Below are 13,428 nucleotides of genomic sequence, written 5' to 3' on the forward strand. Positions count from 1 at the left end.
AGAGCTACGATGTAATAGTCATATTATAGCAGGACAAGACCCAATTGTTATTGATAGTGATGCACCAATGGCTGACAGTGGTAGCTCCTTTCTTTCTCCCACCAATTGCAAGCTTCAGTCTGTGATAAAGTTTCTTAATGCATGAAACATTGTACAGATCAAAATTCATCGACAGCTGAGTCAAGTGTCAAGTGTAAAGTTCAAATGTCATGAGCAAACAAATGACGATCACTGGTATAGGCAGTTTTCTGAAGATTGTCAAGGTGTTCATATTGAACAGGTCCATGGGTGTCTGTCCCTCATCAGTAATGGCCTTGTGGAGCTGGGGTAGCAGCACTTTATGCTCCAAGCAGTTTCTCTCCTTTCTTGCACCTCAACAAATTTCTGTCATCCAGTCAGCATTGTTGCAGTGATGAAGAGCTGAAAATACCTGTCATACATTGATTCCATTCCCAGGCAGCAGACTTCTATGACACAAGAATAAAAAAAACTGAGCCTGTGGTGTGAAAAGTCTCTCAATTCTGGAGCTGATTACACCAAAAATGTCTCTGTCCCATTTAAGCTGCTAAATTTGGTGAAAATACATTTAAAATATGTTCCATTTTACTTAAAAAGGGATCAGTAATCATTATGTGGCAGAAAGTGTGGCCATAATTGTAGAATTTAAGCAAATGCATTGAATCTTACCCAGTGCTCCTTGATCACTACCATACCCTTGCTAAATAAGTTAGCTTGTATTATGAAACATGATGTATGTTTCCAGGCAGAAGTGTTTGTGATCAGGTCCTAGTCTGTGAATTATGCATAATACAGTAACAATATTTGGCAAACATAACATATGTCAGAGGTTTTGAAAATATACTGCAGTTGAAATTTCAAATACATATTCAAAGTAATTAATCCACAAAAGAGGAGGGAATACAGTTGTATGACAGTCTTATGTTGAAACTTACATTTTACAGTGGCCTTATATGACATCCAGGAATTAAAAAAGTGAATGACATTGGGGAAAAGGCTAGTTTAATACGTATATGCATCATTACTTTCCTAAATGCACAGATAGGTTATTACAAATGATTCTTATATTACTCACATCTAAGTATGTACTAAGTATGAATTTTAAGGTGGGATAATTTCTTTGTATAGAACTGCTATGAAAATATTATTAAGTTTTAGACCTGTTATACTATAATATGAGTTTCAAGAAACAAAAGAGGCTTTAAGTGCATGCAGTGTAACTTGGCATTTCATGTGAGGGATGCTGGGAGTGGAGAAATAGGCAGAATCCTCCCAGCATCACATGCAAAAAAAGTCAAGTTACATTATACACACAGTAGCCTTCTATTTCTTTTAGTCTTGATCACATTATCTAACTAAGGGGATGCATGGTCTAAATGACTTCTTTAATAATGTTTAACATTCTGTTTTGATATAGGCCCCAAGCTCTCTGGCAGGTCCAAAGCCGTTTGGCAGTGTTTCTTCATCAACCACTGCTCGACCTGCACCTGGTAAGTCCAAACTGCAGCCATTACCTTTGCCAGTTCATTTTATCCATTGTTTGACCCATCCACTGCACTGTTCAAACCATATTCCATGCATCCTATACTCAGAGCTCTCAACCAACACCTATTTAATTTAAATGATATCATGTCAATATTTTTGATTATCTTATACAAGGCTAAAATTATTTCAAAAGATATATAACAAATAAATTTTTAACTACCAGGTTACTCAACACTGAGGCCCATTAGCAACATTAAAGGTAATAGAAAACCATTGCTTGGATGATGTGTAATTTCACAAAAAAATTGAATTTTTGAGTTCCTGGATTAATAAAAATTAATATGCTTAAATATCTACATTCTTGAGCATGTAGTTTCTTTTTTATTCATTTCAGATAATCTTTAACTTCTGAGAGCTGCTTAAACCCCTGTAGATTTTTAAAATATTCTTATATCATTGTCATTTAGTTTTGCTAAAGTTTAATTTACAATGTCATTCCCAAAACTGAGAAAATATCCTCTTGTGCAGAAAAAGGTCAAACCATTGAATTTGATGAAATTCAGAACATTTTGATCTTAAGTACCTGCGTAACTTTTAAAAATGGAAAAACTGTAATTATTCCCTCATTTCTTGGGATTGCGTCCATGATATTATCAACAGTTACTCCTGTTCCAATATTTTGGCTGACAACCTTTCAGCCATTCTTAAGGTGAATCACTTGCAAGATTTTTAAAGCTCTTTACACTGTGGAGGAAATGAGCATATGTCTACTGTGTAAAGCACTTTAAAAATCTTGCAAGTGATTCATCTGGAGAATGGCTAAAAGGTTGTCAGCCAGAATATCAGTGCAAGAGTTAATAATGTCATGGATGCACTCCTGAAAAATGATGCACTACATGATCTGTTGGGAGAACTTCAAAAAACACTGTTATTATTGTTAAACAAATAAAAACCATGACACAGACGTATAATAAACTCTAGTTTTAAAAGAGATGAAGCTCATATAAATACCTCAAGGCAGGGAGTGCTTTTTTGCAGCCCTGAAGTGTTTGCCTATTGAAAGTCTGTAGCTGTATTCTACTCATGTAATATAAGATGGAAAAATTATAACTATAAGTTGCAGTAATAACTGAAGAAGTTTACTTGTTGTGGACTGTGGAAAACATTTAAATTTTCATATCTATTAAATAAAGTGGGATAATGCTGTTGTCCAGAATTGACAAATGAAACTCAGGGGATGTTCACAAATTACTATAGAACCACAGACGTACAACTTGTTCATGTCACTCTGTGAAGCATGATTTATTTTTCACATAAAATAATCAGATAAAATCAAACTACAGTTGCTCTGTTGACAGAGGTCTTCTTCTTTTGCAGCTTATAAGCCTTTCAATCCTACACCTAGACCATTTCCTGTATCTCAAAGCTAAATAATTGACTCAGGTCAATACTTTTCCATCTTTCCCTAAAGCAGCTCTCAAAAGTTAATAGCTTATATTCAGTATTAATACCTGCTTCATTAATTATGCTAATCATTTGGAAGCAGCTGATAGCAGTTGGCATTATCTGGCAATTGCATAATGATTATGATGTAACATGTGCTTTTGCTAAATGGTAAGATTTTTTTAAAATTACATAATTATGTATTAATTCCAGGACAATATTTTTTTTACATGCAGCATTGCTTTGCAAATTTTTTTCTGTTTTCTCTTTTCATGGGAAAACTGTAATAATTACAAGAACTTAATTTACTATTGTGGCTTCCATTAATTATTGATGATAAAGAATATAACGCATTGCTCTTACAAGATAAGTATGAACAAATATTTTTTCATTACACATCATTTTTTTAAACTGTTTAGTCAGACAGTGTTTTTTGACTGATACAAATAGGTATTCTTCTTGTAAATTCATGATTTGCAAATAATTATCTGAACCTGCTTAAATAACCATTTCTTTCACCTAATAAGTCTGATTTACTTTATTTTTATAGTGCTTGTCCTGAGTTTATATGTAACATATCTTTTTTGTGCAGCAAATCCTTTTTTTCTGATTCATTATTTTATTTTTTTTTCTTTCCCTTCTTAACTGTTACTAATCATCACAACAAATCTCTTCTGATAACACTGTGACAATTTTTATCTCACCTTTGTGTGGTATTGGTTTGTAACTTTATGTGTTTTTATGCATGCTGTGTGTGTCACTAACCATTTTTACGACATGCAAATGCCATAGACAATAGTAAATTTTCTTGGCCCCCTAAACAAGGGGATCAGTATACCTCATCAGTCCCTACGGCTACTCCATTGTACATACCTCCTCCACATTTGCAAAACACTCCTAGACCTGATAAACCAGATAGCAAGAGCACATTACCACAATTGTCCCAGAACAACATACCAGAATCAATTTCACAAGCTCCTGCAGTGAATGTCACCTATCCTGAGGGTACTTCAGCTGTTGCAAGTGAACAGCATTCTGGAGCTTTCCCACAACCTTACAGTGAGTTTTTGCAAACACAGTGGAATGCAGTTTCCTCTGAAGATGCCCTTAAGCAGGAATCTCAGTCACCTTCTTATGAACAATACGAAACAACTTCACAAGCTCCTGCCATGAATGTCACCTGTCCTGAGGACATATCAGCTGTTGAAAGTGAGCAACAGCCTGAAACAACCACAGCTTTCCCTCAATCTTATAGTGACTTTTTGCAAACTCAATGGAATGCAGTTTCTGTAGATTCCATTGAGCAGGAAACCCAGTTACCTGTGTACGAACAACATGAGTCACAAGTTGAATGTGACACTGTATCAGAGCAGAAAGATGAAAAATATAGTGCTCCACAAGAGAAGATGGAGAGTGCCCCACAAGATAAGGTGGAGAGTGCTCCATCAGATAAATTGGAGAGTGCTCCACAAAATAAAGAATCAACATTTGAATATAGTTCTGTTTCCAGTCAGAATATTTCACAGGAAGTGAGTCAAGAACAGCAAAGGATAGAGCATTCTGACAGCACAAAACATACCCAACAAAAAGAAAGTATTTCCGAGGTTAATAACATAGCCAGCACAGAGTCTCCACAACTGGTATTAGAGGCAACTGAGCAACGATCAGAAGAGTCTTCAGCTGCACTTACAAAGACCATTAGGACAGTAAAGGTTTCAGAGGAATTTTCACATGAAAGAAAGGAAATAGAAATCTTAAAGGCAACCAGTGGTGGGGTAGTCACTGAAACTGTGAAGACTGGTGCCACCGAGACAAACATAAAGCATGAGTCTCAGCAGAAAAGCACTGAACTATCACAGCAAGGGGTCCAGAATTTGTCTGGGATTATTCCTCCCAGAGAAACAACTCAGAGCACACTAAAATCTAAACAGATATCTGAATATACCGAATCAGATAACTATACTATAAAATGTGAAATGCAGAACAGTGGTGAAGGGCACCAAGATCATGTTAAGGGTAAAGAACAAACTTTAAATAATATTACAAATCAAGTAGACAGTCACGAAAGAATCAGTTGCCAAGAATTGCAAGAAATGAAAGATTATTTTGCTTCTGATGCTGGCCAGATGTCAAAATGGGCTACTACAGCTAGTGCTTCAGCTTTTCAAGAACAGTTAGCAGAACGTCCTAGGTCACCCCCACCACCCCCACGTAGTTCACCCATAGATCCGCAATTGCAGTCACTACCACATTCAAAAAAGAGAATTTCTATGCTTGAGGCACTCACAATAGCCCCAGAAAAACCATATTCACAATTGTCAGTTGAGACAATGGGAAACATATCAAGCAGTGCAATACCAGGACTAGCTAACATGCTTCTGAATGTCGAACAGAGCAATAGCAAGATGGTGAAACCTCAGCACGCTAAGGCTCAGGTGAAGAGGCAACAGCAAGAAACCCAGAAAAAAATTGAATATACTGCTCCAACTCAACAGCAACATACACAAACGTCCCAAGAAAAAGAAAGAAGATTTTCAGCCAGAACAGGGCTTTGCCCTGCTTCAGTAGTACCACAGTACCAACAGGATCTAGAACGGTTTCAAATACAACGAGCCCTTTCCCCTGCTCCACACTACAGGGTCCCTGGATCAAGGAGCCCAAGTCCAGCACCTGTCACTGATCCTGAAGCAGTCAGACATGATTACAGATTTGGTGCACCACTCGACCCCAGAGTAATGCACAAGAGTGCTAAGGATTTAGAAACTGTTTCAGCATTAAATGTGCAACAGGCACCAGAGCACAAGAAAGTTCCCCAGCAAAATATTCAGCAAGCAGTTCATACAACAGCAGCACAGTCATCACACTTCGAAAGAAATAAGCAAATAAAGCATACATCTTTGACACAGGACCCATGTAAACAAACTTCTCAAGAAAAAGCAAAAAAACAACCAGTGAGAGCATCATCAGGGCTTCGTGGGGCTTCAACATTACCATATTACCAGCGAGATTTAGAACGGTATCAAGTGCAACGTGCACTTTCCCCTGCTCCTCACTTTAGGGTCCCTGGCTCAAGGAGTCCAAGCCCAGCACCTGCGATTGATCCAGAATCATTCAAACATGCATATAGATTTGGTGGTGAAGTTGAGCCCCGAGGAATGCACAGGAGTCATGCAGAGACTGAAACAATTACAGCAACAACCACACAACAGATGTCAACAGAAAAGCAAATTTCTCAGCACACTACCCATATTAAAACATCACAGTTATTACAAACAGATAAAAAATTACCTCAGTTAGCTCAAAAAAATATTCCCAAATTGGCACAAAACCAGGATAAAAAAACATTTAATGAAAAACAGCTGATCCAAAACCGGAAACAAGTTTCCTTTAGCCCTCACATTAAGGTGGCTACTCCATTCCAGCAGGCTGGATTTCAGACTCAGACAAGTTTGCCTTTCCCTCATATTCCCCTCCCAGGTGATCAGGCCACCATGTGTCCACCCCAGAATGTTCCCGTTCCAAATAGCCCTCTGTCACAAGAGCCCCAGTTTCAGCCTCCCAGTGCATTAATCACAAATATCCCACCTATCTCCGCTCCACCACTCCAAGATCCAAAGAAGCCAAGCTGTACAGCAGCGCCGCCTGCAGGTGGTGGTGGTGGTGTTGGTGGTGGAAAGGCATCAGGAACTGTGGCTGGCTCCACGACTCCCCGTCGTGGTCGTGGCATCCTCAACCAGCCTGGTGGTCGCATCCCACTTTGCGGCAGCTGTAATTCGCAAATCAGGTATTGCCAAAAATACAAATGTGAACAACCAACTGAATAGCTCCCATTTTTTGAGTGAAAAAATAACCTAATGGCATGGTGTACTTAGTTAACATTGATGATAGTAGCAAACTGTATGATGTAAGCTGCATGTGACTGAAGTAATGACATGATGAACACGAGTTACAGTTTGAAGGGTGATCAAGCGGCTGTCCTATTATGAGCTCAATTTATTGTGTTACTGATAGTCTGTGTTCCTTAAGGTTAACTTAGAATAGTTCATGTTCTTGTGAGTGCTCAAATAAAGTATTTATACTAAAATGCAACATTTTGATGATCTCAGTACAATTCCTGTGACTTGATGCATCACACATTAATATGAAACAATCATGTCACACGACTTATCGCTGACTGTCAAATTCCATCATGCAGCCATTATACAACTTCAGTGAACACACATCTCAGCCAACCGCTGATGATTGGCAACATGCCTACAAATGCACTTGTGAGCTCTGTAGGAGACAAACCTCCACCCTTCTGACAAGAAAATGCTGTTCTGTGGTTTACGCAATTTGAAAGCCAGTTCATGTAGCTGCCCTAAATGCTGACTAAACCAGGTATATTTACATTGTCAGTGTTCGCATTGAGTTGGACTTTTACTACCATCTGAAGGACATATCTGTGTAACAGCCATCGTCTGCTTCCCTCTCTGACACGAAGTTTTTCTGAAGGTTGACACTGCGACTGAAACTGGCACCTCCCTTCTTCACGGATGGAATGCTCGTTTCAGAGTGCCTCACCGTACCATTATTCAGATCAATCACTGTTTGACTGTGTATGAAGTACATCTAGACTACAGCTTTTCACCCAGCAGCAAACAGTTTTTTTTGAGCATTTATGCTGCCAATTAAAAGTGTCTGTAAGGTGCCACAAATCAGTGTTGGACAGAAACTCTCTCCATTGAACTACTGGGCCTCTGACTACCATCAAGGAAGATCTTGATGCTACAGTAGCAGAACTGTTCAATGGCCAACCAGCCAAGTTACCCTGTGCATTCTTCAGTAATACACTGAGGTGACAAAAGTCAGGGGATGGCAATATGCACATATACAGATGGCAGTAGTATCACGTACACAGCATGTAAAAGGGCAGTGTACTGGCTGAGCTGTCATTTGTACTCAGGTGATTCATGCGAAGAGGATTCTGATGCGAGTAGAGCCACACGGCAAAAATTGACAGACTTTGAACATGGTATGGTATTTGTAGCTAGACACTTGGGACATTCCATTTCAGGTATCATCAGGACATTCAATATTCCGAGCCTCACAGTGTCAGCAGTGTATGCTGAGAATATCAGATTTCAGGCATTACCTCTCACCACAGACAACACAGTGGCTGATGGCCTCCATTTAATGACTGAGAGCGATGGTGTTTGGTACAGTTGTCAATGCTAACAGATGAGTAACAATGCATGAAATAACCACAGAAATCGTTGTGGGATGCAGCAGATGACTGACGCGAGTGCCTTTGCTGACAGCACAACACTGCTGCAGCATAATGGTGTGGGCTGTGTTTATACGGAATGGACTGGGTCGTCTGGTCCAACTGAACTGATTATTGATTGGAAGTGATCATTGATTGGAAGTGGATTTGTTCAGCTGCTTGGTGACTATCTGCAGCCATTCCTGAACTTCATGTTCCCAAATGATGGAATTTTTATGGATGACACAACTGTTTGGTTTGAAGAACATATCTTGACAATTCGAGCAAATGATCACCTGACATGAATCCCATTCAACATATGTGGGACATAATCAAGAGGTCAGTTTGTGCACAAAATCCTACACCAGCAGCACTTTTGCAATTATGGATGGTTGTAGAGGTAGCAACTTGACTTGACTCAACAAGCTGTTGAGAAGCAGAAAAAAAATGTTCAAAAAGGAATACTTTAAAAGTTTATTTGTGCAAATACACATTTGTCCAGCCTCATGAAGGAGACCACCCCCCCCCCCCCAACCCCTCACACACACACAAACAAACAAAACACTTGGCTTTCTAATGAAGTCAAGTTGCTGCACTGCACCGGCAAAAGGAGGTCAGACACAATATTAGGTAGTATCCCATGACTTCTGTCACCTCAGTGTATGGCAAATAACCTTATTTAGACATCATATTTCTTTCAATAATATCTTCACACATTCATCAAGTTTGGCCAGTTGCACTGAGAGCATCATACTCAGCATCGTTTCACTTCTGCTTTCGACATGCAACCAGGTTTTCATCAGACGTGATGCTATGCAAAAGCCCCTGCTGCCTCTGTGTGATGCACGGTAAACAGTTCTTAGTTGAAAAGACAAAATATTTAAGATCGATGCCAATCGAATCCCAACTAAGATTTACACTGATTGCATTAAACTGGCTTTCTGCATCACCGATTCTGGTACCTGTGAAACAGACAAGGTGCAGTGAATGCTAGAGATGATGACTGATCATTCTATGACAGACTTGGCCACCATTTCAACCCCCCACAGTTGTCATTAGAACTTGAGGGGGGGGGGGGATGAAGAATGAGGAAACCACTGTCTTGTAGTGAGCTGCAAGTCATTATATACCTTTGGATCCTGTTTATTCTTAGCTGTTATTAAGCTGTTTATTGTCTGTGTTTCTCAGTTACCTCAGCTTTGTTCAGGTTTTTGTGAGTATCCTATTAGCGTTGTGGCAGATGAGTACTTATACCAAAATAGACCGTGCTCGTGATGAATGTAAAGTTAAGAAAAACGTAAAGTTCTGCATTCTGTCCCAAGATAGGCCAATCAGGCCCAACCAACTGCCATGTCATCTTCTGCCAGTGGCATCATTAGATGCAGCATGGAGGAGCATGTGGCCAGCACACTGCTCTCCTTGTCATTGTCGAGTTTCTTGTCCTTGGAACCTCTACTAACCAGTTGAGTAGCACCTCAGCTGATCTCAGGAGGCTGAATGCACCCCCGGCAGTATGGGGTAATGAACCAGAGTCACCCACATAGTAGCCAGGTGCAATGACCACTCAGCTACTGACATAAAAAAAGTGTCCTGAAATCCATGAAAACATTTTGATAAAAAACAAGACACAGTTGTTTACATTTCTCAATGTGATTTGTTTATTGTATGACACTGCCTGCAGTTCTACACACAGTTCTGTTTGCAGTACACACTGTCCTAGTACATAGGATCAAAACAATCAGGTCTGCATTTTGGATATTTTTAACTCAGATCATTGGGTTATTTCTGTTTTATGTTGGCATTTTATATCCCCTGAACATAAATAACTTTATGTAATTGCTTGCTTCCTGCTTTTGCATGCTTCCAAATTGTTTCTGCTTTCTATACCTCCTGGGCTTGTGATATATGTTTGCTGCTTTTCCTTTTATCATGGAGTATCCTTCATTTTACTAATTTCTTTAACTAACACATTTCCCCTTTTTTCCATCTGCTAGTGTGTTAGTAGATCCTTAACCATTGAAACCATTACCAAATTCAGGATTATAAGACTTAGTGGTTTGTTTTCTTTATTCATTGAATTATTTTCAATTTTTGGACTATTCATTTCCTTGTACTGTTGTGTTACTAATAAATATTAACAACTAATAAAATGTGACTAGTTATAACTGAAATTTGTGTGTTGTTTCCTAACATATGTATTAATACATAATTTTTCTGGCAGAAGCAATAATGCAGTTGCCCAAGGATACAGTTGAGAAAGAAGAATATATATGTGAATCATGCGGTAAACTGATAAAAAGGTAAATTTGCCTTGGAACATCAATGGGACTGGTGGCAGTTTTAGTTGAAATTCATATAATTTGGCACATATATCCTAAGACAGTTAGAATAAATTATTCTTGTATTGTGTTACACAATTAGTAAGCAGTATACACAAGGAAAGCAGTCTTGTGATTTTGTGTATTTCGAGCGTGTGACAAAGTACAGTGAAGACTATTATGGCACAGTTTTAGTTTGAAACCCATAATAATTTTTGAAAGAATTTGTCTATCCTTTTAACAATTTTAAGTGGTGATTTCTCATTCTGCAGCTGACATACCTGCATCCAGAAAAATCTTGATTTAGATCCTTACAAGGGAACCTCCCCATCGCACCCCCCTCAGATTTAGATATAAGTTGGCACAGTGGATAGGCCTTGAAAAACTGAACACAGATCAATCGAGAAAACAGGAAGAAGTTGTCTGGAACTATGAAAAATAAGCAAAATATACAAACTGAGTTGTTGATGCGCAAGATAGGCAACATCAGTGACACTCTGAGGTCAGGAGCGCTGTGGTCCCGTGGTTAGCGTGAGCAACTGCCGAACGAGAGGTCCTTGGTTCAAGTCTTCCCTCGTGTAAAAAGTTTAATTTTTTATTTTCAGTTCATGTGACAAACTCGTTTGTTTTCATCACTTTTTTGGGAGTGATTATCACATCCACAAGAGAACCTAAATCGGGCAAGGTAGAAGAATCTTTTTATCCACTCGCCAAGCGTACAAGTTAGGTGGGTCGACAACATATCCCTATCATGTGACGCACATGCCGTCACCAGTGTTGTATAGAATATATCAGACGTGTTTTCCTGGGGAGGAATCGGTTGACCTATGACCTTGCGATCAAATGTTTTCGGTTCCCATTGGACAGGCACGTCCTTTCGTCTACTAATCGCACGGTTTTGCGGTGCGGTCGCAAAACACAGACACTAAACTTATTACAGTGAACAGAGACGTCAGTGAACGAACGTACAGATCATAACTTTGCGAAAATAAAGAAAGTAAAATTTTCACTCGAGAAAAGACTAGAACCAGTGACCTCTCGTTCTGCAGCTGCTCACGCTAACCACGGGACCACGGCGTTCTTGATCTCAGACTATCCTTGATGTTGCATATCTTGCCCATGGACTACTCAGTTTGTATATTTTGCCTATTATTTCATAGTTCCACACAACTTCTTCCTGTTTTCTCGATCGATCTGTGTTCAGTTTTTCAAGGCCTATCCACTGTGCCAGCTTATAACTAAATCTGAGGGGAGTGCAATGGGGAGGTTCCCTTGTTAGAAATTTCATTAACACACTTCACAGTTTCAAAATGACTTCCAAGAGGTCTAAAGTAGGCGTTAGATAATTCCATAGAGTACTGTAGGCTGAAATGTTTCAGTCATTTTCCTTTAGAAAGCTGGTTAGTCGACAACACATCTGAGATGTGAAATTGATCTGAATGTACACGTTAGAAAACTGTTGTAAGAAGCGACTTTATCCTATTAGGTTTCTATCTGATTTGATTATTTCATTTTTGTGCACAATATTTTTATGATCAATCTACTCATCTTCTTTAGGTACCTCATGCAGACAGACATCTGATATGTGCTTGCTACCTGGACCTTAGTTAAGCTGTTTCATATTGGTGATACTGAATTCAGCCCTCAGAACACACTACACTCTTTGATAAGCATTTTTCTATCTTTCTCTCAACACAAGCTCTTTCTGTGTGAATGGGTGTCGTCGTCCCCCGCTCGTCATCCTCAGAGTTTTCTACCACTCGTTGAAATAATGAGCTTACCAAAACACTCTGACTCACTCAAAAAGTTCCTTTTTTTAAAAATCTATGAATGACTCTCTACTCCTGATAATCTGCTGTGCTGTATCTGTGAAGATTGTGTCATTCCAATCACAAATTCAGCTATATTACTGATCTAAATGTATTTACTGTGTTAGAATTTTCTTCATACTTGAAAACTCAAAATCCTGTTAGTTTTTTTGTTGCTACTACTCTTACAATTTGAAGTGTTCAGAAAGCTCATTTCACATAATTTTATTTATGGTAATTTAAGTCTTTGTTATTTACAGTTTCCTGTAGTTTAAATACAACCTAATCAATATAATGATTAAATTTGTTCTTATCTAACATGTAAAGTTTTCTTATCTGAATAAGATGTACATATTGCAGGTAATTATAGATAATTTTTGAATGATTCACTAATGTAATTCAAAGCGTATTCACAAGACATGAGCATGCACATGTGAAATTGAACAAACACATCTTGAGAGAATACATATATAGAAAGTGGTTATCTCTCTATTTTTGGACCAAAATGAAGTACTCTTTATACAGTTTGTTCATGGACTGAAAGAAAAAGCACTCACAGATGAAAACTTCTGTCAACAACAAATGCTAGGAAGAAATCTCAACATGCTTTGTTTTAAGTTCAATTTGGCAGTGAATGAACATACAATGTACAGTTTAAGACGTACTGGATATGAATACAGATTATTCAACCCCGTGCATGGGAGATGCTTGTTTGAGAGGACTGTGAAATCTGATTGCTCCAATACATAATTTTTTGAGCCTATAATACCTGTGTCAACAAAGATTATATTTTCAACGAATGAACATAATAGAGCTGGCAGGGCTGTAAGGACATAACAAAGCAAGTTCTGCAAAGACAGGAAGCCTGGCAACTGATGCTGTCATCTCAGAGGCAACCATACTGCTGGTCACATCCTGTACAGTGCCTATAATGTGTTGAGGAGACATTTTCAGTTACTAACAGGTTTCACACAAAAATGATTGTGTAGAGTTTCCTAATTCTTATAATTAAAATGCAATTGAAAATTTTTAAATACAGTTGCATAAATGTAGTTAATTTTGTGTATGTAAAGATTATTATACCACAAAGGAGCTATTAAACCAGACTGAA

At 38.5% G+C, this 13,428-nt stretch overlaps 1 protein-coding gene across 4 annotated transcripts in view; it reads left to right on the plus strand.

The window, feature by feature from the left end:
* Nucleotides 1-13,428, plus strand: part of LOC126203983 (PDZ and LIM domain protein Zasp-like) — a 300,443-nt gene that overhangs the window by 244,885 nt on the left and 42,130 nt on the right. For all 4 annotated transcript variants that reach the window (XM_049938409.1, XM_049938408.1, XM_049938410.1 and 1 more), the window contains 2 exons: nt 1,436-1,508; nt 3,739-6,730. In XM_049938409.1, coding sequence (XP_049794366.1) covers nt 1,436-1,508; nt 3,739-6,730 — 3,065 coding nt within the window. The remainder of the gene's footprint in view (nt 1-1,435; nt 1,509-3,738; nt 6,731-13,428) is intronic.

Source organism: Schistocerca nitens, chromosome 9 (assembly GCF_023898315.1).
Source record: "Schistocerca nitens isolate TAMUIC-IGC-003100 chromosome 9, iqSchNite1.1, whole genome shotgun sequence".
NCBI lineage: Eukaryota > Metazoa > Arthropoda > Insecta > Orthoptera > Acrididae > Schistocerca > Schistocerca nitens.